The sequence below is a fragment of the Eublepharis macularius genome, chromosome 12 (assembly GCF_028583425.1).
Source record: "Eublepharis macularius isolate TG4126 chromosome 12, MPM_Emac_v1.0, whole genome shotgun sequence".
NCBI lineage: Eukaryota > Metazoa > Chordata > Lepidosauria > Squamata > Eublepharidae > Eublepharis > Eublepharis macularius.
The window spans coordinates 70,530,350-70,557,668 of NC_072801.1; the positions used below are offsets into that span (position 1 = coordinate 70,530,350).

Genomic DNA, 27,319 nt, shown 5'->3' on the forward strand with positions numbered 1-27,319 from the left:
TTTCTTTCCCAAGTCACAAACAAACTCCGCTTGGTGGCTTTGCATTCTACCTAACAGTGAGAATATCTCGTCAACATGTTTGCACTAGTACCTTTCCTGTCAATGATGATACAAGGAGTTGAAAAACTTTTCAAAAGTAATTACCAACCCTGCCATTATCAAAATCATGGTAATTGACTCCAAAGATCAGGTGGCTTTTCAGAAAACACCAGGAAAAATCAGTGATGCCATATGAAAAAAATAATATAACTGCCTCCTCGGTTTAGGTATTTGAGACAGGCAGGACTCTGTCAGTTGGCTTTATTTCAAACCAGAAACAGGCTTTCATTCCAAGCCTTTTTCTGAGGAAACAAGATAAAGCAGACATGTTTCCTTCTAATGCTGCCTTGGAGAATGCAATATTAGTCTTCTACCCATCTCAGACAGATTGCTAAAACAAGCCATTGTGTGCCTGCTCCTCAGTAGAATCCATGAGTGAAGGGCATCTTTGCTATCAGCATAATGAGGGCTGGGATGTTGCTGTTGCTGCTGCTGCCTCTTCCACACAAAATGTGCAAGCCAGATACTATGATGTGTGGCAAAAGCGAACCTTTGCACATTTTACATCAATGGTACAAGCCAGCTGACATTGTTATTGGTGGGATTGCAACTCATATTGCAGTCTTGTTTCCGATGATTTCCTTCAAAACACACCCCTCTCAGGAGCCACCTAATGATCTAATGTAAGGAAATATTTCATATCATAAAATGTTTTTGGTTTTATTTTACTTGTTATTTTTTCATTGATTCAATAAATGAGTATTTTAAAAATTTATTGTTGAATAAATGGATACTAATCCTTTTTTTAAAAAAAATTATTTAAAAAGAAAAAGACAATAGAAAATGCGTTAAAAACTGAGTTAGTGTACATATAGTAGATTTAGGCTACCACCAAAAAAGAAAGGAGAAAAATAAAAATAAAAGAATAGTGATGTGTGTGTGAGAGCGTGTGTGTAACAGTCAGTGAAAGAGAGAAAGAGAGAGAAATATGGGCGTGTGATTTGACACATTCTAGATTTCAATGAAGAAACTTCACCTGGATACTTTCTTTGCAGTGTGATGACCAAGTTTTACCAGCACATCCTGGCCTTGGTATTTGCCATCAATGAGCTTAATGAAAACCACAAGATCCTGCCCAATGTCACACTCGGCTTCCACATTTATGACAGTTTTTATGATATAAGAATGGCTTACCATACAACCCTCAATCTCCTATTCAACTCACAGAAGCCTTTGCCCAATTATAAGTGTGGCTCAAAAAATGATGTAGTAGGAGTCATTGGTGGGCTGAACTCTGCTATCTCTTCACGCATGGCAGACATCTTAATTCAATTCAAGATTCCTCAGGTGCGGTGACTGGTAGGAAACCATGGTTTTATTTGCAGTTCTCCATATCAGATCAATTCCAGCATTGGGTGGGAGCAAGGTGATTCTGAAATAGGGGACACTATACTTAAAAAAGGAAAATGAGTATGTTGATCTGCAAAGCAACAGAGAATAATGCAGAATGTGTTTTGTGAGCATGCATAAACTATAAGGAGGGTGTTCTAAAATGAAGAATCTGGGGAAGGAGAGAGGGGAGGTCGAGCAGGAATGCGGATTGGAATGAAATATTTTTATATGTAAAAAGATCCACCAGAAAAAGATTGCCCATCACCAATATGCACCTTCAATTCTTTACCAAATCCATCAATTTGCCAAGGCATTCGTCACACTTCCATTCCATCCATGATTCTTCTCTTGACCTAGGCTGGGACGTGTCATGGCTTAGACAGAATATAGTAAATAAAGAGGTGCAGTTCGCCTTTTGCTAAGTACAATCCAATCTGAAGTCCTGATATGGAAAATACAGTGAAATTAATATAGTAAAGGTTCAGATATGAAAATATAGTAAAAGTTCAGTACAAGAAAATACATCTACCTTTCAGGAGCATTTGCAAGCCTTCTGATGTTAGAATTATTCTGGCTTCTCATTATCAGTAAATGAAATCATTGGACACAAGCCATGCAATTTCTTTTGTTTGTAAAGGTTTACTATAGGAGATCTGTGAGCTACTATGTGAGATAATAAGTAAAACTTATACATGCACAAGGAAGTGGTTTACTTGAGGTGTAATTAAAGAAGAATTACATCTTTAAAATTAGACCATAAAAATTTGTTGAAGTCAATCAGTTCAGATGGTTTATATGGATGCAATTTTGCTTTGGGTAGCACTATTAGAAAACTCAACTTTTTAAAATTCTATAGAAGTAAGCTTGGTGTCTGAAAAGCTTATACAATAATTATGTTTTAATTTAATGTATGTATTTAAATACATATTTCACTTTTCTCCCAGTCAATGAGACGCGAAGTGACTTACACCATTGGATTTCCTCTCAGGAATTTATTCCTTTTTATGTTTTAAGCTTTCCTATGGTTCTTTTGAGACTGAAGAGGATAAAAGAACAGATTTTCCTTCCTTTTATCGTATGGCCTCCAATCAAGCCCTTCAATACCAGGGAATTGTCCAGCTACTTCTCCATTTTCAATGGAAATGGGTTGGAATCCTGACTTCGAGTGGTGATGATGGAGAACAGTTCTCGCGCAATTTGGAGCCGCTGCTTTCCCAGAATGGAATCTGTCCTGCTTTCATAGAAATACTTACAGACACTTTAGACTTCTCTGATTTTGAGCAACTTTTCTCTGTCACATTGAGTAAAATCGCATTTTTCCTGGACATCAAAGTCAATGCATTTGTTCTAGATGGAGAAGTTTTATCCGTTATGTGGGTGGCAGTCCTTCTAAGGGTGACAACAGCATGGATTCTTCTATCTGATGTTGCGTATAAGGGGAAGATATCTGTAGGGAAAGTGTGGATTACGACGGCACAGATTGACTTCATATTCACAACAATACAAAGAAACTGGGATATACAAATGTTCCACGGTGCACTTTCCTTCAACATTCACTCCAAAGAGCTTCCAGGATTCCAAACATTTCTTCAGAAGACAAACCCTCAAAGGACAAAGGCTGATGGGTTCATCAAAGATTTCTGGGAGCAAGCATTTGAGTGCACATTCCTTCTGAGTTCCAACGATCCTGAAGAGGGCAATAAGTTATGTACTGGGGAGGAGAGGCTAGAGAGTCTTCCTGGGCCAGTGTTTGAAATGGGCATGACCGGCCATAGCTATAGTATCTATAATGCAGTTTATTCTTTGGCACATGCACTGCATACCTTGTAGATTTCTAGATTCAAGCACAGAGAAATTCAGAATGAAGGTAGGATTTCTCCCTCTGATGTGGATCCCTGGCAGGTAATATGTTTTTTAACAGTAAGGTAAGGTAAACCCTGTGCAAGCAGCGAGTCATTACTGACCGATGGGGGGACATCGCATCATGACGATTTCTTGGCAGACTTTTTTATGGGGAGGGCGGGTGCCATTGCCTTCCCCAGTCATCTGCACTTTGACCAATAACACTTTTTAAGAGTAACAACAGTAAAGACCTATTGTCATGACTTGGGGATGATATGATGGTATTCCATGTAATTGTTCCATTCTCCACAAAAGGTTGAATGCATGAGATTTTTAATGAGTCGGGTCTTTGGAATCTTGGCACGGGAGGGACGTTCCAAGCTTTCCTCCATACTACTTTCCAAATCATAACCACCCTGGTGGAGTATTCTGTGCATACAGAGCTCCAAAATTATGCAAGTAACTCCTCACCAGGGTTGTTGGAGCTTGGAAGACAGTTTGGAAGGGAGCTAGGAGACCCTTCTCCCTCCTACAGCACAGTCTCAAGTCAAATCGAGCCTCCTCTGGCTTGAAAACTGTCATTACCTGCATCTTCTATGTGGCTGTGAGGAAAGCAACTTGATTTTTCACTTCAGGAAGTTGTTTCAAAAGATAATAAAATCTCTGAATACTGTTTTGGGGCTACCTTTCTACCAAAAATTAAAAAGAGTTGAATTCTTAAAATGATGTGTTAATCCAGATGTTTCTATGAATATCAGTGCATGTATAGTATTACTTTAAAGATAATTTCGTTCTCTTTCAACCTAGCTCCATTTAATTCTTCAGACGATCTCATTCAATAACAGTGCTAGAGAAGAAATTGTGTTTAATCAACATGGAGAATTAGACCTTGGATTCGATATTACAAACTTGGTCACTTTCCCAAATAACTCCTTTGTCAGAATTAAGGTTGGATGGTTTGATTCTCATGCTCCTTTACGTCAAGAGTTGTCCTTTGATCAGTACAGAATCAACTGGCACAGAAACTTTATGAAGGTGAGAAAATAAAAGAAAAAAACCCAAATTATCTACTGAAATGTGAGAGCACAGGATTCTGGAATGGAAGAGAGGATGTGATTTCTTTAATCTGCCAGCTGTTCTGCGAGAAATGGAAGGGGAGAAACAACACCTGTTTTATTGGACTGTTTTCAATAATATGAATGCTATATATGTATTTGCAGTGGCCGGAATATTTTAAGGTGGGATGTACGTATAATAAATAAATAAATAAATAAATAAATAAATAAATAAATAAATAAATAAATAAATAAATAAATAAATAAATAAATAAATAAATAAATAAATGCTGCGGAATTTGTTTTGGTTTTTAATCTTTAAAGCAACAGGGGGCTGATTTTCTACAGGCTTCTGTTATTTTATTACAATATTTATGTTGTGGTGCTGAGTGCCTTTATCCAGGACCTTGATATCCATGGTCTACATGGATAAAGAAAAACATTATTCTCCCCTTGAAGCTGGTTCCTTAGAAGGTTTCTGCAAACATTTTCTCATTGCTAAATTCTTCCTTTATCTCCCAGAATAGGTGCCTCCTCCTTCTGTATGTAATGACAATTGCCTTCCTGGGTACAGCATGGAAAGAAAGGAGGGAGAAAAATTTTGCTGTTATGATTGTGCTCCTTGCCCAGAAGGGATGTTCTCAAATGAGATAGGTAGGAGATGTAGCCTTACTCGGTATGAAAATAACCAAATAATGAAAAAAAAGTCTAAGGAAAGTAGAGGTGGTGGTATGAAGGGTACACAAATGTGTTGAATTTTCTTCAACTACAACGCAGACCTGGTTGCCCACAGATACTGAGATGAAACAGATTCACGATAGCATGAGTGGAAAAAGAAAGGAGGAAAAGTCAACAGAGAAGCGTGTCGGCACGTTCATTCTTGGGGCCCATGGGCATGGTGAACCACTAAGGAACTCATAATGAAATCCTAAGCAGAGTAACTTCAATGGGCTTAGACTGGCGTAACTCTGCTTAGGATTTTACTGTCAGAGATTTACAGCACAATCCAAAACAGACTTACATGCTTCTCAGCATATTGACTTCAATGAATTTATTTGTTTGTTTGTTTGTTTGTTTGTTTGTTTATTATATTGCCCTCCTGGCAAGCGGGCTCAGGGTGAGGCACAACATTGATTAAAATACAACATAAGACCAATAATCACAGCATAAAAACAACAATCAAGAAAACCATCCCAAGACGGGGCAATCCTGCACTCCTGCCTGTCAGCATACAAAAAGGGGTGTAGTAGAGGACAGATAGAATACTGTATCCCTTTACGGGGCTGCCAGCAATGGACTCTCCAAAATCCCTCATAGAGGGAGACCGGTGGAAGGCTTAGCAATGATTGACTAAAATCAGCCTCCCCAATATGCCTGGCGGAACATCTCTGTCATACAGGCCCACCTAAATGATACAAGATTCTGGCAGGCCTGAGCGTCATCAGACAGAGAGTTCCACCAAGTTGGGGCCATGACTGAGAAGGCACTGGCCCTGGTAGAGGCCAGACAAGCCTCCCTAGGGCCAGGCACCACCAGTAGATGATTTCCAGTTGAATGAAGCATTCTCTGGGGCACATGAGGGGAAGTGTGTGTAATCGTTTTCACTAGGGGTGTGCAAGCCAAAAATTTTCGGCTATAGCCGAAAGTAGAAAGCCGAAAGAAGATTCTCTATCGTTAAAGCCGAAAGCCGAAACAAGAATCTCTTTCGGCTTTCGACTTTCGGGATTCTTTCGGCATTCTTTCGGCATTCTTTCGGCTTTTTTCTATGGGAAAATGCCTCCGTCTTCCAGGACGCCTGGAGGAGGCATTTTCCCACCAAATAAGCCCAAAATTGGTGGGGACCTTCCTCTAACCCTTCTCTAACAACCACCCAAGTTTCAGACAGATTGGACTTTGGGGGGGCATGTTATGGCCCCCCAAAGCAGGTCCCCCCATCCTCCCATAAGAAAGCGAAGGAGCAGCATATTGTTAGCATGCTGCTGCTCATCTTTCTTCATTATTTCCTATGGGGAAAAATGAAGAGGCAGGCTTCCTTTGCCAGGGGTGGCATTTTGCATGCAAAATGCCCCCTTACCCTCAGGGGCCCTTCTCCCACCCCTCCTCCCACCCCCCACCAAGGCTCAGCCTGCTCCCACTTGGGGGGGCCATTTCATGGCCTCCCCAAGTAGGTGCTCTAATCTCTACCACTGACAGCTGGGGGAGGCTTGTGTTGCCAGGGGTGGCATTTTGCATGCAAAATGCCCCCCAACCCTCTGGGGCCCTTCTCCCATCCCTCCTCCCACCCCCCACCAAGGCTCAGCCTGCTCCCACTTGGGGGGGCATTTCATGGCCTCCCCAAGTAGGTGCTCTAATCTCTACCACTGACAGCTGGGGGAGGCTTGTGTTGCCAGGGGTGGCATTTTGCATGCAAAATGCCCCCCAGCCCTCTGGGGCCCTTCTCCCACCCTTCCTCCCACCCCCCACCAAGGCTCAGACTGCTCCCACTTGGGGGGGGCCATTTCATGGCATCCCCAAGTAGGTCCTCTCAGCCCCTAAAGTCCACCCCTTACAGCCCCACACAAACCCAATTCCCCCCCAGCTGCCACACACAGACCCAAATCCCCACATTAGCCCCTCACAGACCCAAATCCACCCCCACCTGCCCTACACCCATAACCCCAGGAACAGGCTGGCAAAGGCCAGCCCTCTCCCTTTGTTCCCTATGCTGGGAACTTCTAAACTCTCTTTCCCTGGGCAATTCTGCACAGCCCAGGGGTGCCACAATGGTGGGCACACTTCTGAGTGCCAGCTGGTCCCTGTGAAAGAGCACCTGAACCACAGACACCCTCCCTCAAATTCCCCCACCACCTACAGAGATGGCTGGCCAGCCAGCCCCATTGTTCCCTATGATGGGAACCAACTGCACAACAAAGAATAAAACAAGAACAACACAAAATAAAGTTTAAAAAAAATTATTTTCTCCCTTCCAAAGTACAAGTAGGCAAAGCATTATGACACATTACACCAGCAGTCCCCCACACAGAAAAATTAAAACAAAACTCACTTAACATCAGAGAATCACAAAGCATGATTCCTGTCAAAAACACTTTATTTCTTGAACAGCTTTAGGTTACACAGCAGGGGGGAACACCAAAGGGCATGGCAGCACTATCTTACACAAAAATAACACAACTCACTTAACATCAGAGAATCACAAAACACGATTCCTGTCAAAAACACTTTATTTCTTGAACAGCTTTAGGTTACACAGCAGGGGGGAACACCAAAGGGCATGGCAGCACTATCTTACACAAAAATAACACAACTCACTTAACATCAGAGAATCACAAAAACACAATTCCTGGCAAAAACACTTTATTTCTTGAACAGCTTTAGGTTACACAGTAGGAGGGCACAACAGGGCATGATAGCAATGTACTACAAAAAATAATACAACCCACTTCACCGTTTTTGACAGCAATTGTGTTTGTGTGATTCTCTGATGTGAAGTGAGTTGTGTTATTTTTGCGTAGTACACTGCTTTCCTGCTCTGCGGTGCCTTCCTACTGTGTAACCTAAAGCAGTTACAGAAATAAAGTGCTTTTGACAGCTATTTTTTGGGGTGATTCTTTAATGTGAAGCGAGTTGTGTTATTTTTGTGTAAGATACTGCTTCCATGCCCTTTGGTGTCCCCCCCCCTGCTGTGTAGCCTAAAGCTGTTCAAGAAATAAAGTGTTTTTGACAGGAATTGGGCTTTTGTGATTCTCTGATGTTAAGTGAGTTGTGTTATTTTTGTGTAAGATAGTGCTGCCATGCCCTTTGGTGTTCCCCCCTGCTGTATAACCTAAAGCTGTTCAAGAAATAAAGTGTTTTTGACAGGAATTGTGTTTTTGTGATTCTCTGATGTTAAGTGAGTTGTGTTATTTTTGTGTAAGATAGTGCTGCCATGCCCTTTGGTGTTCCCCCCTGCTGTGTAACCTAAAGCTGTTCAAGAAATAAAGTGTTTTTGACAGGAATCATGCTTTGTGATTCTCTGATGTTAAGTGAGTTGTGTTATTTTTGTGTAAGATAGTGCTGCCATGCCCTTTGGTGTTCCCCCCTGCTGTGTAACCTAAAGCTGTTCAAGAAATAAAGTGGTTTTGACAGGTATCATGCTTTGTGATTCTCTGATGTTAAGTGAGTTGTGTTATTTTTCTGTGTGGGGGACTGCTGGTGTAATGTGTCATAATGCTTTGCCTACTTGTACTTTGGAAGGGAGAAAAAAAATTTAAAACTTTATTTTGTGTTGTTCTTGTTTTATTCTTTGTTGTGCAGTTGGTTCCCATCATAGGGAACAATGGGGCTGGCTGGCCAGCCATCTCTGTAGGTGGTGGGGGAATTTGAGGGAGGGTGTCTGTGGTTCAGGTGCTCTTTCACAGGGACCAGCTGGCACTCAGAAGTGTGCCCACCATTGTGGCACCCCTGGGCTGTGCAGAATTGCCTAGGGAAAGAGAGTTTAGAAGTTCCCAGCATAGGGAACAAAGGGAGAGGGCTGGCCTTTGCCAGCCTGTTCCTGGGGTTATGGGTGTGGGGCAGGTGGGAGTGGATTTGGGTCTGTGAGGGGCTAATGTGGGGATTTGGGTCTGTGTGTGGCAGCTGGGGGGGAATTGGGTTTGTGTGGGGCTGTAAGGGGTGGACTTTAGGGGCTGAGAGGACCTACTTGGGGATGCCATGAAATGCCCCCCCCCAAGTGGGAGCAGTCTGAGCCTTGGTGGGGGGTGGGAGGAAGGGTGGGAGAAGGGCCCCAGAGGGCTGGGGGGCATTTTGCATGCAAAATGCCACCCCTGGCAACACAAGCCTCCCCCAGCTGTCAGTGGTAGAGATGAGAGCAGAGCACCTACTTGGGGAGGCCATGAAATGCCCCCCCAAGTGGGAGCAGGCTGAGCCTTGGTGGGGGGTGGGAGGAGGGGTGGGAGAAGGGCCCCAGAGGGTTGGGGGGCATTTTGCATGCAAAATGCCACCCCTGGCAACACAAGCCTCCCCCAGCTGTCAGTGGTAGAGATTAGAGCACCTACTTGGGGAGGCCATGAAATGGCCCCCCCAAGTGGGAGCAGGCTGAGCCTTGGTGGGGGGTGGGAGGAGGGGTGGGAGAAGGGCCCCTGAGGGCTGGGGGGCATTTTGCATGCAAAATGCCACCCCTGGCAAAGGAAGCCTGCCTCTTCATTTTTCCCCATAGGAAATAATGAAGAAAGGTCAGCAGCAGCATGCTAACAATATGCTGCTCCTTCGCTTTCTTATGGGAGGATGGGGGGACCTGCTTTGGGGGGCCATAACATGGCCCCCCAAAGTCCAATCTGTCTGAAACTTGGGTGGTTGTTAGAGAAGGGTTAGAGGAAGGTCCCCACCAATTTTGGGCTTATTTGGTGGGAAAATGCCTCCTCCAGGCGTCCTGGAAGACGGAGGCATTTTCCCATAGAAAAGCCGAAAGAAAGCCGAAAGAATCCCGAAACGTTTCGGCTTTTTTCTTTCGGCTACCCGAAACGTTTCGGCATTCCCCGAAACGTTTCGGCATTCCCCGAAAGAAGCCGAAACACTTTTGTTTCGGCATTCTTTCGGCATTCTGAATGCCGAAACGCACATCCCTAGTTTTCACATTTCTTTACACTTGCGCAAATTTGTGCAAAACTCACAGAATGAAGGCATCTACATGGCGTGATTTCAGGCATCATCGCACCACGAAACAGAATCATGATGGGGTGCCGTCAGAAATCGCATCATGAAGACACCCTCGTTCCATGAGTTTTACGTGATTTTGTATGAGGATAAGGACGTGTGAAAATGAATTGAGTTTAGAACTGCATTGTTAAGAGTTTAATTTCAATTAATCTCTGTGCATTTTGGCATTCTGTGCAGTTCTTCCAGACTGCTGGAATTTCTAATATGCTGAAACCCTGGTAGAGTCATTATGAGAAGCAAGGTATTTATTGGTTATCTTCTTGCTGTGATATTAATTTTGGGAATTCTTCCATAGGCAAAATAGCCAATTTCTTCCTGAAAATACTTGCAGAAGGGAGTTAGAGGCTCTTCTGACCTATAGCTCCAACTTGTAAACACTCTAGTTTCTGTAGAGTAATGTCCCTACCAGTCTTATTCCAACTGCATGTTTCACTTCTGACACAAAGCTAAGCTGAGGGCGAGTAAAAGTCTACTGACAAAGGGTGGTTTTTTTTAAATGAATTACCGGAACTCATTCTAAATTTGGGACAAGATTAATAAAGGGTGGTAGAGTTGAGCTAAGCTACTTTGATGAAAGACTTCGGATCGTTAGCCTAATCAAAATGAACAAATATTGGATAGTCATGACTTTCGAAATGAGAGCACATCAGGGTTTTAAAGAAAAGTAGAAGCATTTGAAAGAAAAAAATGTATTGTTTCTGTAATTGTAGTCCCTGACCAAAGAACCAGAATGTCACTCCAGGCTGTAAATATAACTCTGGTGAACTTGGGCCAGGGTATATCATTTTCCTGAGCCAAATGGTATCTTTCAAATGCAGTTGTGTTTCTCTTTCAGACATGGATAAATGTATCACTTGCCCAGAAGGTCACTATCCAAACAAGGGACAAGATCAATGCATTCCTAAAATGACAAGCTTTCTATCCTTCCAAGAAACTTTAGGCATCATTTTAACTTTTTGGGCTCTTTTCTTTTCATTGATCACAGCTGTGGTGCTTGGTATCTTCCATATGTACCAGGACACTCCCATAGTCAAAGCCAACAATCAGAACCTGTCATATGTACTCCTGATTTCAATCCTACTTTGCAACCTTTGTTCGCTGCTATTCATCGGGCAGCCGAACAAGGTGACCTGCCTCTTCCGACAAGCAGCTTTTGGCGTCATCTTCTCAGTGGCTGTTTCTTCTGTTCTGGCCAAAACCATTCTTGTGGTGCTGGCTTTTGTGGCCTCTAAACCCGGAAACATTTTCAGAAACTGGATGGGGAAAGGACTGGCACCTTTGATTGTCTCTGTGTGTTCTCTTATTCAAGTCATCATCTGTGTGACCTGGGTGGGCACTTCTCCTCCATTCCCAGATGTGGACATGCACTCAAAGACACAAGAAATTGTACTGAAATGTAACGATGGCTCAGTCACCATGTTTTATTGTGTCCTGGGCTATATGGGCCTTTTGGCCTTTGTCGGTTTCACTGTGGCTTTCCTAGCCAGAAAGTTACCGGATAGTTTCAACGAAGCCAAGTTCATCACCTTCAGCATGTTCGTCTTTTGCAGTGTTTGGCTCTCTTTTGTCCCAACCTACCTAAGCACAAGAGGAAAAGAAATGGTGGCCGTGGAGATTTTCTCCATCTTAGCTTCCAGTGTTGCATTACTGGGGTGCATCTTTTTGCCAAAATGCTAAATAATTATTATGAGGCCTGATCTGAACAATAAACAGCGACGAAAATGTAATAAAAATTAAAGTATTTAATAATCTATTTGTCCGACTGGGGTTTTTTGGGGGTCTCTTCTCAAGTATTTATGGAATGAGTCAGGGTGGATTCCATGTCTCTGTGGGGAGAGTCTCCTGCCCATCACTTTGAATACTGTGTTTCTTTAGATCGGTATGCTTGTCCAACCCCATCTCTCCATAAGAAAAAAGTCCTTATTCTGAATCAAGGCATCATACTTTCACCTCCTGGAGGCAGCCATCGCTTCCCTCCAGAGAGATGGGAATCCCTTGTCCTCTAATCTTGGTGAGCATTTCCTTTAGCATGATAGATAAGACCCAACTTGATTTCACCCAAGAATGCAAGGAAGGAGGTTTACATGAAGAACAATGCCTGGAGCCTCACAAACAGTTGTTGCAACTATTGGACTACCCAAGACACTGTTAGGGAAATAGACAACTATCATCGTCGTCGCCGTCATCGTCATAACAACAACATTCAAGTTTTATACCACCCTTCAGGACAACTTAATGCTCACTCACAGTGGTTTACAATGTATGTGTCAGGTCTGTTGCCCACAGTCCCTCCATCTTTGTGAGTTTTGCAATCATCTTGTGTGTGTGTGTCTAGTTTTCACATAAACTGTCCAGCTCCTGGGAAGACTGCACTCTTATCTAAGATGGCTCACCACAGCAGCCTTGGGACAGCTCCTTCCTACTCTCCCACTGACTATGCCCAGCTGGTTGGGCAATGACGGTGGGGGGCTTACAGAGAGGGACTGAAACTTTGTAGCAAGCATTCCATACGTCATTCTCAACAAGAGCCCTGTGTACAGCCAGATGCTTTTAATTGCTTCTGTGCAACCTATGGACATATATACGCTGTAGTTATGATTTCTCATTAAAAACCTTGACTCAAGAGAGCTTGGATGTCTTGCTGCAAGGGGGGGAGTCCGCTCCAATGTATCCTGTTCTCCATAGACTGACAGTATGTCATTATTATCTCCACAACAAACACCCTGTGAGGTGGGTGGGGCTGAGAGAGCTCCAGAGAACTGTGACTAGTCCAAGGTCACCCAGTTGGCTTCAAGTGGAGGAGTGAGGAAACCCATTCATTCCATGGGGATCTAGTGACGGGGAGAGGTCTATCCGTTATTCTGTTGTCTGAAAGGCTCATGAGCCTTGCAAACAGGAAGTGATTAGGAATCCCGATTATCTGATTTCCTTCCTTCTGGTATTCAGTAAAAGTTGGGACTGTTTCTCAGGTATACCTCCATGAGTTAATCACATCAGCATGTGTGAAATATTCCTCAAGTACTCTGCTTCCCCCCTTCCCTTATCTTGGTTATATTAAGAACTGGGAGAGAAATCCAGAGGATCTGATATCTTTTATCTATTTTTCTCCAGTTTACAACTGGAGGGGGTGGCTCGATGGCTTCATCAGTCTAATAAATACTGTGTTACACAGGGTAGCTGCAGACATTCTTGAATCTGTGTTGTATATTTAAATCTATTTATTTATTTCATTTATACCCCGGCTTTCTCCTCAATGGAAACCCAAGCGACCTACATCACCTTTCTCCTCTCCTCCGTTTCATCCTTACAACAGCCCTGTGAAGTAGATTTGGCTGATGATGTGACTGACCCAGAGTCACCCCGCAAGCCTTCATGCCAGAATGGCGATTCAAACCCAGGTCCCCCAGATTTCATTCCAACACTCTAATCATGACATCATGCTGATTCTCTAATGATGTCATAAAATATGGATCTCTCAGAGTACCAAAAAATTTCATCCCTGCTGATATAGATAAAACCCTTTCCATCACCATTCCTCACATACTGCAAACTCTTGAGCAGACATGGGCATGAACCAGGAAAAAAATGAACCTCATGATTCATGGTTCATTCAGTTTCACGGAACACGAACTACAAACTTTGCCGAACTTGAGCCAGTTCGCGAAGAGTATCTGTCTCGTCTCACTTTGGTGAGTAAAGAGAACAATGGAATACATTAATCAATATTAGCAATCTTCTGGCAGAGGAAGAGATCTTCCAGAACCCTGAGTATCCTCAGATAGGGAGACGCAAACAAACATAACATTTTAGGCTGTCCAGTCCAAGTATCTGAACCATTATGCTGAGCAGTTTAAGGGAGCGGACTTGATGGGTTGCACATCTCAGCATGGCATAGGTAAGCGGGCAAAGATAAGTAAAGAGTCGCTTGGGTATTGTTTGGGCCTTTTGATCCAGGGTTGGACTGCTCAGATCCTGGTGAATTTCTTGGGTAGCCACTTATGGTGCTTGCACTAAGTGGGGTGGTAGAGATTGACCAGTTGCAATTCAGCTTCTTGAATGTTAATAAACCCACCGTTCAATCCAGTTGTGGCACCTTCATCTTTCTTTTGGATTGAGAGATCAATTGTTGATGTTTGTATTCTGAGCTAAGGTAATGTGTTCAGGCTGTATCTCTGTGAAACAATGGAACAGCCTAGAATGTAGTAAGTTGTTAGAGAAGTAAGATAATACTATACTTATAACAAACAATAAACATCCATTTTAAATTTGTCTTTGACTATATAGTCAATATGGCTTTCATTGTATTTTGTACTGGAACTGAGTCTACTGAAAAAGAAAAACAGCTTGTACTTTCTTTTTTAAGATGGTCCAGTAAAAAGGCTCCTAGCTGGCTATCCCATCTCATGATTAACTGTCTGTTTCTCTAGCTCCTGTGGAGATTCACATACACCCATGTGCACACAAGGAATGAAAGGTTCAACCTGTGCCCCTCCCCTTACCTTTTCTTTTGTAAAAGGGGACCGTCTCTCCCCATATATTCCCCAGAGGACACTCCGATCAGGGGACAAACAGATGCTGGTTGTCCCTGGCCCCAAGGAGGCCTGCCTAGACTCGACTAGAGCCAGGGCCTTTTCGGTCCTGGCTCCCACTTGGTAGAATGCTCTGTCTGCTGAAATCAGGGCCCAGCAGGACTTACTATCCTTTCACTAGGTCTGCAAGAAAGAGTTGTTCTGCCAGGCATAGGGCTGAGGCTGGGCCTCTGCTGGCTTGGAAAAAAGGGTGTATAAAACCCTCCCTGTGAAGGCTTTCCACCATCTTGTTTTAAATGTGCTGTTTTTAATGAACATGAATTTTTAATTGTATTTTAATTGTATTTTTAATATGTTTTTATCCACCCTGAGCCTGATCATGTGGAGGGTGAAATACAAATTTGAAATAAATAAATAATAAATAAATAAAATAAATAAACATGAGTGTCATGTTGTGTGCGCTGGTTTTAAAGAAAAAAATTTAATTTAATCTTTGCTTTAATTTGTTAATGGCCTTGGTGGCCATTAAAGGGTAGAAAGCTGAGATATAAATCATGTAAATAAATAAATAAACCATGATCTAGGCTTTTCTCTTATTATCTTATTTTATATCACTTTACCAAGAACAAGTTCCTCGAGTTGTGAACCACGTCAGTGCCCAAACCCTCTTTTGCTTTTACTATACCTGGTCCAGTGTCAACTTTAGGAGTCTGAGGTAACATTGGTTTCTTTTATTAGTCTGTCTTCTTTGACACGTTCGAGATTCCTTAATCTTGAACACATCAGCTACAAATCCAGAACTCTTTTCTCTGGATTCTACAATGTGTTTAGTGGATTATATATGTTGAGGATAACAGAGAAGTCACATATAGAAATTTAAGTTCATTCAGATGGCAAACATGACTTGTAATGCCTTCCCTCTCTATTCTGATAGCTGATGCAGTCACTAGTGCTGCGACGTTGTTATGCTTAAATGTTACAATGTTTATTCTTGCAGATTTTGAGACTTACTGACAGTACAACTAACAAATCCAAACTCAGCCTCTCTGAAGTCAAACATTGCTCTTCCTACTAGGCTCCCTACCTACTTACAAGGCCCCCATCTGTTCTCCCTCCAAAACTGAATTCCCCTTTTTGTCCATTGGTTGTTCACTATTAAACCCCACAGTTTTATTTCCCCTTATTTTAGCATTTCATTCCACCTTGCAAATATCATTTGTGTACACTAGAGATGGGCACAAACGGGGGGGGGGGCAAAACATGCAGTTCATGGTTTGTCGCATTTCACGAAAAACAAACAATGAACTTTCACAAACTTGCCCCGCTTTGCGAACTGGTTCATGAAAACGTTACTTCTGGGTCAGCAAAATGTCACTTCAGGGTCAGCAGAAGGTCAGCAGAAATCCCATCTCCCCGTTGCCTAGTAAAGTGATTGATTGGATATCTCTGGAGACGAACCGAAAAATGAACCAAATGAACCGGCCTAAAGTTCATGGCAGTTCGTCAGAAATGGGCTCTAACAAACCACCGGTTCGTGAACCGTGGACTGGCTCGGTTTGTGACAAACTTTGGTTTGTATTTCAGTTTGTGCCTGTCTCTAGTGCACATTGAAAGGGAGAAAAGTGGGTGGAATATTCTCCTGCCTACTGCAAAGCTTAAGTCAGACTTCCAGTATTCAAATTATAAAAAGGTACTAAAAAAAAAATGTATACACGCTTTGTCCAAGCATGAAGCTTAGCATACACACCATCTTTTTTCCTCTTTGTATAATTTGGACTTGGTAGTGGGAGAATAAGGGGCCATATCTCACCTTGCCTAGCTAGTTTAGAATGTTTTTTCTACTCTATGCTATCCTGATTGAAGACAAAGAGAGTCTATCTGTCAACTTCCTTTCCCAAGTCACAAACAAACTCTGCTTGGTGGCTTTGCATTCTACCTAATAGTGAGAATATCTCGTCAACATGTTTGCCCCAGTACCTTTCCTGCCAATGATGATACAAGGAGTTGAAAAACTTTTCAGAAGTAATTACCGACCCTGCCATTATCAAAATCATGGTAATTGGCTCCAAAGGTCAGGTGGCTTTTCAGAAAACACCAGGAAAAATCAATGATGCCATATGAAAAAATAATATAACTGCCTCCTCGATTTAGGTATTTGAGACAGGCAGGACTCTGTCAGTTGGCATTATTTCAAACCAGAAACAGGCTTTCATTTCAAGCCTGTTTCTGAGGAAACAAGATAAAGCAGACATGCTTCCTTGGAGAATGCAGTATTAGTCTTCTACCCGTCTCAGACAGATTGCTAAAACAAGCCATTGTGTGCCTGCTCCTCAGCAGAATCCTTGAGTGAAGGGCATCTTTGCTATCAGCATAATGACGGCTGGGATGTTGCTGTTGTTGCTGCTGCCTCTTCCACACATGATGTGCAAGCCAGATACTATGATGTGCAGCAAAAGTGAAACTTTTCACAATGTATATCAATGGTACAAGCCAGGTGACATTGTTATTGGTGGGATTGCAACTCATATTGCAGTCTTGTTTCCGATGATTTCCTTCAAAACACACCCGTCTCAGGAGCCGTGGAATGATCTAATGTAAGGAAATATTTCATATCATAAAGTGTTTTTGGTTTTATTTTACTTATTTTTTCATTGATTCAAAAATGAATATTTTAAAAATATATTGTTGAATAAATGGGTACTAATCCTTTTTTAAAAAAAATTATTTAAAAAGAAAAAGACAATAGAAATTTAATTAAAAACTGAGTTAGTGTACATATGGTAGATTTAGGCTACCACCAAAAAAGAAAGGAGAAAAATAAAAATAAAAGAATAGTGATGTGTGTGTGAGAGCGTGTGTGTGTAACAGTCAGTGACAGAGAGAAAGAGAGAGAAAGATGGGCGTGTGATTTGACACATTCTAGATTTCAATGAAGAAACTTCACCTGGATACTTTCTTTGCAGTGTGATGACCAAGTTTTACCAGCACATCCTGGCCTTGGTATTTGCCGTCAATGAGCTCAATGAAAACCACAAGATCCTGCCCAATGTCACACTCGGCTTCCACATTTATGACAGTTTTTATGATGTAAGAATGGCTTACCATACAACCCTCAATCTCCTATTCAACTCACAGAAGCCTTTGCCCAATTATAAGTGTGGCTCAAAAAATGATGTAGTAGGAGTCATTGGTGGGCTGAACTCTGCTATCTCTTCACGCATGGCAGAAATCTTAATTCAATTCAAGATTCCTCAGGTGTGGTGACTGGTAGGAAGCCATGGTTTTATTTGCAGTTCTCCATATCAGATCAATTCCAGCATTGGGTGGGGGCAGGGTGGTTCTGAAATAGGGGACACTATACCTAAAAAAGGAAAGTGAGCATGTTGATCTGCCAAACAATAGAGAATAACACAGAATGTGTTTTGTGAGCATGCATAAACTATAAGGAGGGTGTTCTAAAATGAAGAATCTGGGGAAGGAGAGAGGGGAGGTCGAGCAGGAATGCGGATTGGAATGAAATGTTTTTATATGTAAAAAGATCCACCAGAAAAAGATTGCCCATCACCAATATGCACCTTCTCTTCTTTACTGAATCCATCAATTTGATAAGGGGTTCGTCACACTTCCATTCCATCCAAAATTCTTCTCTTGACCTAGGCTGGGACATGTCAGGGCTTAGACAGAATATACTAAATAAAGAGGTGCAGTTCGCCTTTTGCTAAGTACAATCCAATCTGAAGTCCTGACATGGAAAATACAGTGAAATTAATATAGTAAAGGTTCAGATATGAAAATATAGTGAAAACACTTTCTTTTAGGAGCATTTGGAAGACTTCTGATGTGAGAATTATTCTGGCTTCTCATTATCAGTAAATCAAATCATTGGACACAAGCCATGCAAGTTTCTTTTGTTTGTTAAGGTTTACTGTAGGAGATCTGTGAGCTACTACGTGAGATAATAAGTAAAACTTATACATGCACAAGGAAGTGGTTTACTTGAGGTGTAATTAAAGAAGAATTACATCTTTAAAATTAGACCATAAAAATTTGTTGAAGTCAATCGGTTCAGAAGGTTTAGATGGATGCAATATTGCTTTGGGTAGCACTATTAGAAGACTCAACATTTTAAAATTCTACAGAAGTAAGTTCGGGGTCTGAAAAGCCTATACAATAATTATGTTTTAATTTAATGTATGTATTTAAATATATATTTCACTTTTCTCCCAATCAATGAGACTCGAAGTGACTTACAGCACTGGTTTTCCTCTCAGGAATTTATTCCTTTCTATGTTTTAAGATTTCCTATGGTTCATTTGAGCCTGAAGAGGATAAAAGAACAGATTTTCCTTCCTTTTATCGTATGGCCTCCAATCAAGCCTTTCAATACCAGGGAATTGTCCAGCTACTTTTCTATTTTCAATGGAAATGGGTCGGAATCCTGACTTCGAGTGATGATGATGGAGAACAGTTCTCACGCAATTTGGAGCCATTGTTCTCCCAGAATGGAATCTGTCCTGCTTTCATAGAAATACTTACAGACACTTTAGACTTCTCTGATTTTGAGCAACTTTTCTCTGTCTCATTGAGTAAAATTCCATTTTTCCTGGACATCAAAGTCAATGCATTTGTTCTAGATGGAGAAGTTTTATCCATTATGTGGGTGGCAGTCCTTCTAAGGGTGACAACAGCATGGATTCTTCTATCTGATGTTGCATATAAGGGAAAGATATCTGTAGGGAAAGTGTGGATTACGACGGCACAGATTGACTTCATATTCACAACAATACAAAGAAACTGGGATATACAGATGTTCCATGGTGCACTTTCCTTCAACATTCATTCCAAAGAGCTTCCAGGATTCCAAACATTTCTTCAGAAGACAAACCCTCAAAGGACAAAGGCTGATGGGTTCATCAAAGATTTCTGGGAGCAAGCATTTGAGTGCACATTCCTTCTGAGTTCCAACGATCCGGAAGAGGGCAATAAGTTATGTACTGGGGAGGAGAGGCTAGAGAGTCTTCCTGGGCCAGTGTTTGAAATGGGCATGACCGGCCATAGCTATAGTATCTATAATGCAGTTTATTCTTTGGCACATGCACTGCATACCTTGTACATTTCTAGATTCAAGCACAGAGAAAATCAGAATGAAGGCAGGATTTCTCTTTCTGATGTGGATCCCTGGCAGGTAATATGTTTTTTAACAGTAAGGTAAGGTAAACCCTGTGCAAGCAGCGAGTCATTACTGACCGATGGGGGGACATCGCATCATGACGATTTCTTGGCAGACTTTGTTATGGGGAGGGCGGGTGCCATTGCCTTCCCCAGTCATCTACACTTTGAACAATAACACTTTTTAAGAGTAACAACAGTAAAGACCTATTGTCATGACTTGGGGATGATATGATGGTATTCCATGTAATTGTTCCATTCTCCACAAAAGGTTGAATGCATGAGATTTTTAATGAGTCGGGTCTTTGGAATCTTGGCACGGGAGGGACGTTCCAAGCTTTCCTCCATACTACTTTCTAAATCATAATCCCCCAGTGGAGATTTTTGTGCATACAGAGCTCCAAAATTATGCAAGTAACTCCTCACCAGAGTTGTTGGAGCTTGGAAGACAGTTTGGAAGGGAGCTAGGAGACCCTTCTCCCTCCTACAGCACAGTCTCAAGTCAAATCGAGCCTCCTCTGGCTTGAAAACTGTCATTACCTGCATCTTCTATGTGGCTGTGAGGAAAGCAACTTGATTTTTCACTTCAGGAAGTTGTTTCAAAAGATAATAAAATCTCTGAATACTGTTTTGGGGCTACCTTTCTACCAAAAATTAAAAAGAGTTGAATTCTTAAGATGATGTGTTAATCCAGATGTTTCTATGAATATCAGTGCATGTATAGTATTACTTTAAAGATAATTTCGTTCTCTTTCAACCTAGCTCCATTTAATTCTTCAGACGATCTCATTCAATAACAGTGCTAGAGAAGAAATTGTGTTTAATCAACATGGAGAATTAGACCTTGGATTCGATATTACAAACTTGGTCACTTTCCCAAATAACTCCTTTGTCAGAATTAAGGTTGGATGGTTTGATTCTCACGCTCCTCTAGGTCAAGAGTTGTCCTTTGATCAGTACAGAATCAACTGGCACAGAAACTTTATGAAGGTGAGAAAATAAAAGAAAAAAACCCAAATTATCTACTGATAAATGGAAGGGGAGAAACAACACCTGTTTTATTGGACTGTTTTCAATAATATGAATGCTATATATGTATTTGCAGTGACCGGAGTATTTTAAGGTGGGATGTACATACAATAAATAAATAAATAAATAAATAAATAAATAAATAAATAAATAAATAAATAAATAAATAAATAAATAAATAAATAAATGTATGCTGCAGAATTTGTTTTGGTTTTTAATCTTTAAAGCAACAGGGGGCTGATTTTCAACAGGCTTCTGTTATTTTATTATTTTATTACAATATTTATGTTGTGGTGCTGAGTGCCTTTATCCAGGACCTTGATATCCATGGTCTACATGGATAAAGAAAAACATTATTCTCCCCTTGAAGCTGGTTCCTTAGAAGGTTTCTGCAAACATTTTCTCGTCGCTAAATTCTTCCTTTATCTCCCAGAATAGGTGCCTCCTCCTTCTGTATGTAATGACAATTGCCTTCCTGGGTACAGCATGGAAAGAAAGGAGGGAGAAAAATTTTGCTGTTATGATTGTGCTCCTTGCCCAGAAGGGATGTTCTCAAATGAGATAGGTAAGGAGATGTAGCCTTACTCAGTATGAAAATAACCAAATAATGAATAGAATCCTAAGTAGAGGTGGTGGTATGAAGGGTACACAAATGTGTTGAATTTTCTTCAACTACAACGCAGACCTGGTTGCCCACAGATACTGAGATGAAACGGATTCAGGACAGCATGAGTGGAAATAGAAAGGAGGAAAAGTCAACAGAGAAGCGTGTCGGCACGTTCATTCTTGGGGCCCATGGGCATGGTGAACCACTAAGGAACTCATAGTGAAATCCTAAGCAGAGTAACTTCAATGGGCTTAGACTGGCGTAACTCTGCTCAGGATTTCACTGTCAGAGAGTTACAGCACAATCCAAAACAGACTTACATGCTCCTAAGCATATTGAGTTCAATGAATTTAGAAGAGTGTGTGGTCGTTTTCACACGCCTTTGCCCTCACGCAAAATTGCAGAAAACTCACAGAACAAGAGCATCCTCATGGCGTGATTTCTGACCTCATCATGCCACGAAACAGAATCCTGATGGGGTGACATCAGGAATTGCATAATGAAGACACCCTTGTTCTGTGAGTTTTGTGCAATTTTGCACGAGGATAAAGATGTGTCAAAATGACTTGTGTTTAGGACTGTATTGTTATGAGTTTAATTTAAATTAATCTATGTGCATTATGGCATTCTGTGCAGTTCTTCGAAGCTGCTGAAATTCCTAATATGTTGAAACTGGTAGAACCATTATGAGAAGCATAATGGTTTATTGATTATCTTCTTGCTGTGATATTAATCTGGTCACTTCCAGCAGCTTTTAGGAATTCTTCCATAGGCACAAAAGCCAGTTTCTTGCTGAAAATACTTGCAGAAGGGAGTTAGAGGTTCTTCTGACCTATAGCTCCAATTTGTAAACACAATTGTTTCTGTAGAATTATGTCACTACCAGTCTTATTCCAACTACATTGTTCACTTCTGACTAGAGATGGGCATGAACAGAAAAAAAACACACACATGATGTTCGTTGTTCATTGCCATCCACGAACAGGGACTCACAAAGAACCACGAACATGGCCCTGATAAAGAACATGTTCATGCTTGGCTGTTCGTGCGGGCCAGCAAGCTCTCCTCCAGCCATCATCCAAGTCAAGATCCCTACCATACCACTCCCAGAAACCTGACCTGAGCAGGCAGCAGGAAAGGTACCAATAATAAATAATAGCTTGGCCCAGAGCCTGGCAGCAGCCCTGGAACTTGAAGGGGTAGATCCCTATCCCACCACACACAAAGAATGTTCAAGCTCCAATGCTCTCTATCAAAATGCCAACAGCAGCTGTCTCTCCCTCTCCAAAGCCAGACCTGGGAGCCCCCCTCCACCCTGCTCTTTGTTCCCTTGTAACAAATTTGGAGCTCCACACTTGAAAGGAAGACCTGCCTATCAAGATAAATTGGGCTCAGATTGGGGTTTCCAGGGCAACAGCAGGAATTCAGACAGAGTTCAGACAAGCTATGCCTAAATTGCCAAGAGAATTGATTGCAGGTGCCAGACAGTCTGGCTTGATGAACAGCAACAAACAAGGCTTGCAACGACCACCTGTTCGTTTAGAATGTGGCCCCACGAACAGCTTCTTCTCGAACAGCAAATTGGGCTGTTCATGGCTTTTTTTTGTTCGTATTGCTGTTCGTGCCCGTCTCTACTTCTGACACAAAATAAGTTGAGGGCTAGGAATAGTCAACTGAGATTTATTTTTTTCTAAAATGAATTACCAGAACTCTTCTAAATTTGGAACCAGATTAGTAAAGGATGGTGGAGTTGAGCCAAGCTACTTTGATGAAAGACTTTGGATCATTATCCTAATCAAAACGAACAGATATTGGATAGTCATGACTTTTGCAATGAGAGCACATCAGGGAAGTATTTTAAAGAAAAGTAGAAGCATTTGAAAGAAAAAAATGTATTGTTTCTGTAATTTTAGCCCCTGACCAAAGAACCATAACGTCACTCCAGGCTGTAAATATAACTCTGATGAACTTGGGCCAGGGTATATCATTTTCCTGAGCCAAATGGTATCTTTCACCTGCAGTTGTGTTTCTCTTTCAGACATGGATAAATGTATCACTTGCCCAGAAGGTCACTATCCAAACAAGGGACAAGATCAATGCATTCCTAAAATGACAAGCTTTCTATCCTTCCAAGAAACTTTAGGCATCATTTTAACTTTTGGGGCTCTTTTCTTTTCATTGATCACAGCTGTGGTGCTTGGTATCTTCCGTATGTACCAGGACACTCCCATAGTCAAAGCCAACAATCAGAACCTGTCATATGTACTCCTAATTTCAATCCTATTTTGCAACCTTTGTTCACTGCTTTTCATCGGACAGCCGAACAAGGTGACCTGCCTCTTCCGACAAGCAGCTTTTGGTGTCATCTTCTCAGTGGCTGTTTCTTCTGTTCTGGCCAAAACCATTCTTGTGGTGCTGGCTTTTGTGGCCTCTAAACCCAGAAACATTTTCAGAAACTGGATGGGGAAAGGACTAGCACCTTTGATTGTCTCTGTGTGTTCTCTTATTCAAGTCATCATCTGTGTGACCTGGGTGGGCACTTCTCCTCCATTCCCAAATGTGGACATGCACTCAAAGACAGAAGAAATTGTTCTGGAATGTAACGATGGCTCAGTCACCATGTTTTATTGTGTCCTGGGCTATATGGGCCTTTTGGCCTTGGTCAGTTTCACTGTGGCTTTCCTAGCCAGAAAGTTACCAGATAGTTTCAACGAAGCCAAGTTCATCACTTTCAGCATGTTCGTCTTTTGCAGTGTTTGGCTCTCTTTTGTCCCAACCTACCTAAGCACAAGAGGAAAAGAAATGGTGGCCGTGGAGATTTTCTCCATCTTAGCTTCCAGTGTTGCATTACTGGGGTGCATCTTTTTGCCAAAATGCTATATAATTATTATGAGGCCTGATCTGAACAATAAACAGCGACCAAAACATAATAAAAATTAAAGTATTTAATAAACTATTTGTCTGACTGGGTTTTTTGGAGGGTCTCTTCTCAAGTATTTATGGAATGAGTCAGGGTGGATTCCACATCTCTGTGTGGAGAATCTCCTGTCCGTCACTTTGAGTACTGTGTTTCTGCAGATTGGTAAGCTCATCCAGCCCCATCTCTCCATAAGAAAAGATTCCTTATTGTCATTACAGGCATCACACTTTCTCCTCCTGGAGGCACCCATTACTTCCCTCCAGAGAGATGGGAATCCCTTGTTCTTTTATTAGTCTGTCTTCTTTGACACGCTCAAAATTGCTTAATCTTGAACACATCAGCTGCAAATCCAGAACTCTTTTCCCTGGATTCTACAATGTGTTTAGTGGATTATATATGTTGAGGATAACAGAGGAGTCACATATAGAAATTTAAGTTCATTCAGATGGCAAGCATGACTTGTAACGCCTTCCCTCTCTATTCTGATAGCTGACGCAGTCACTAGAGCTGGGGCATTGTTGTCCTTAAAGGTTACAATGTTTGTTCTTGCAGATTTTGAGACTTGCTGACAATACAACTAACAAATCCAAACCCAGCCTCTCTGAAGTCATACATTGCTCTTCCTACTAGGCTCCCTACCTACTTGCAAGGCCCCCATCTGTTCTCCCTCCAAAACTGAATTCCCCTTTTTGTCCATTGGTTGTTCACTATTAAACTCCACAGTTTTATTTCCCCTCATTTTAGCATTCCATTACACCCTTGCAAATAACATTTGTGTACACTAGAGATGGGCACAAACGGCGGGGGGCGGGGGGAACAAACCATGCAGTTCATGGTTTGTCGCATTTCACGAAAAACAAACAATGAACTTTCACAAACTTGCCCCGCTTTGTGAACTGGTTCATGAAAACGTTGTCAGGTTCAGACTGCTTTCATGTATGCCTTTGCTTTACTGACTCCATTTTAATCTTTTCAGTGTATAAGTGCTCTCTCTTCCAGGTGCCAAGGTTCCCAGGAAGCTATCTTGCAGAATTGGATTGTTTTGGCTACCGACGTTCCACCAAGAACCGGCCTTGGGAGCTTCTCGCTCTTCCGTCTTCAAAGGGGTTGTTTTGAGAACTGCGGGGGGAGGATGGGCCTGCTGTGATCTGTTACTTTGTATCTCATGCTTTGCTTGTCATTGGTAACAATGCACATGTACCATCCTGGACCTTGTGTTCAGGCTAGTGGACTATAATGAACTAATTCTTCAGTAAAAGCCTTTTGGAAACAATGGACTGTTGTCTAATTGCAGAAGGTAGTCTGGAGTAAGAACGTTATCTAGCCACAAGTCTGACATTTTGTTACCAAATCCCATTTTCCAATGCCTAAGCCGGATCAGACGGACTCCAAAGCTGTCCCTGTCAGGGATCCTTTGTTTGACCCGTATGCCTCTCCCGGCTCTCAAGGCTCGGACACTCAAGTACCTGCACCGAGGGAGGATAACTCCTCGGTTACAACGATCTATACCCTTGCTCCAAGCAGGGCTGATACGCAGCCTCGGGCCACCGCTCTCCCACTGCTATCGCTGCCTACCCCGACACAGTGGGGTGCGCGACCAAGGGAAACCAGGGATAGGAGGGCCAGCACGATGTTCACGCACTTACAGCTGGATAGTCGGCGTAGCCTGGAATCCATCCCTGAACAAACCGGTGATCAATCTTGGATTTACTGGAATAGAACGACCGAACAATCGGAGTGGGATGCGTCCCGCCGTGGCACCTTGAGTTGGGATTATGCGGAAGTCACCCCGTGGTTGGGGCAACAAGACGTAAGTGAGCACCAGTGGGTGCAACTGCAGAGCAGAACGTTAGCCATTGACTCAGGTATATCGGCAATCACCGGCCTGACAAAAGGAGTTTTAGCCGCGAGGTCCCAAGAGGAGCGAGGAGACGAGGCACCCTTGCCTTGGCAGCAAACGCTCACCACGGGGCCGCGGACTGAAACTGGGCAAACCTCACAGACGGCCGAAGCTGCTGAGGGTGAGGAAACCATGGGGAGAGTACAGCTCTTGGAAAACAGACTCATAAATATGGAAGAAAGTTTAGCCAGTGCCGTCCACTTGCTGTCGGTGCTAGTCGCGGGGGACGGCGGTCGTGAGCGGCCTGCGGGATGGCCAGACATCAGCCAGAGTCTGGCCAATCTTCAAACGCTCCTGCCTTGGCAAGGGGGTCCGATCCAACCCTGGCCACAACAGCCACCAGAGACGGGGGATGAGGAAGAGGTCCCCGGAGAAGGACCATCGGACCCCCCTGATGATTCATGCCCAGATGATTCCCAGCCTGACCAGCCGGGCGGACCAGTTGACGACGGAACCAGTGGAGGGGGTGACGGACCGCAACCGGGGGAGCCCCGTCCCACCAACGGCGGAGGGGAACCGATACAGCCGGGGGGTCCAATTATCCCTCCAACCACGACGCAAGCTGATCAGCCGGTAGCCCCTCCACCTACAACGCAAGCGGGACCAACCCCGGGGCCGCGAGGTGATACGCCTCCGCTTCATCCACTACCACTCCATCCCCAACCATTACGTCTGGCCCCTCATCAGCCGCGGCCGAGAGGAGCAGCGGCCCCAACACCAACGCGGCCAACGCAACCTATACCGAGAGGACTTTTCCCCCAGCCGCGTCCGGGAGTACCTCCACTGCGCCAGCCGCGACCGCACCCGCAACAACCTCTACCACAGAGACCACTGATGCCGCCAGCTCCGCGACCCCTCGGTCCACTAGACGTCTATCCAATGCCGGCCCCGGCCCCGCGACAACCCCTCGAACCGCTCGATGTCTATCCAATACCGGCACCGGTTCCGCGACAAGATCTCCCGATGGGTTGGGTCAAGTTGGATGCTACGTTCGATGGGGACCCTTCCAAATTGGGATTTTTTCTAGTGCAAGTAGTGCAATTCTTTAATCGTTGGGGACATCTTTTCGGAAGTGAAGCTAGTCAAATCGAACATCTGGGGTCGCGTCTTCAAGGCAAAGCAGCTGACTGGTATGTAGGACTG

The 27,319-nt window shown here is 42.9% G+C and overlaps 1 protein-coding gene and 1 pseudogene across 1 annotated transcript; both read left to right on the top strand.

Moving 5' to 3' along the window:
- Window positions 1–3,292: 3,292 nt before the first annotated feature.
- Window positions 3,293–11,759, top strand: LOC129339753 (vomeronasal type-2 receptor 26-like; annotated as a pseudogene).
- Window positions 11,760–16,924: 5,165 nt separating this feature from the next.
- LOC129339754 (vomeronasal type-2 receptor 26-like) lies at window positions 16,925–27,011 on the top strand. Its single transcript, XM_054994336.1, has 7 exons — window positions 16,925–17,145; window positions 17,515–17,638; window positions 18,849–19,736; window positions 20,483–20,710; window positions 21,188–21,314; window positions 23,395–24,264; window positions 26,932–27,011. Exons 1-7 carry the CDS (start codon window positions 16,925–16,927, stop codon window positions 27,009–27,011), a joined length of 2,538 nt encoding a protein of 845 aa, XP_054850311.1.
- Window positions 27,012–27,319: the final 308 nt, after the last annotated feature.

Bases quoted from the DNA above. Each gene is read 5' to 3' on its own strand.
- LOC129339754 (XM_054994336.1), top strand. From the start codon at position 16,925: ATGACGGCTGGGATGTTGCTGTTGTTGCTGCTGCCTCTTCCACACATG. The intron at 17,146-17,514 runs GTAAGGAAATAT...CTTTCTTTGCAG, and splicing joins GAGCCGTGGAATGATCTAAT to TGTGATGACCAAGTTTTACC. The intron at 17,639-18,848 runs GTAAGAATGGCT...CTATGTTTTAAG, and splicing joins TTTATGACAGTTTTTATGAT to ATTTCCTATGGTTCATTTGA.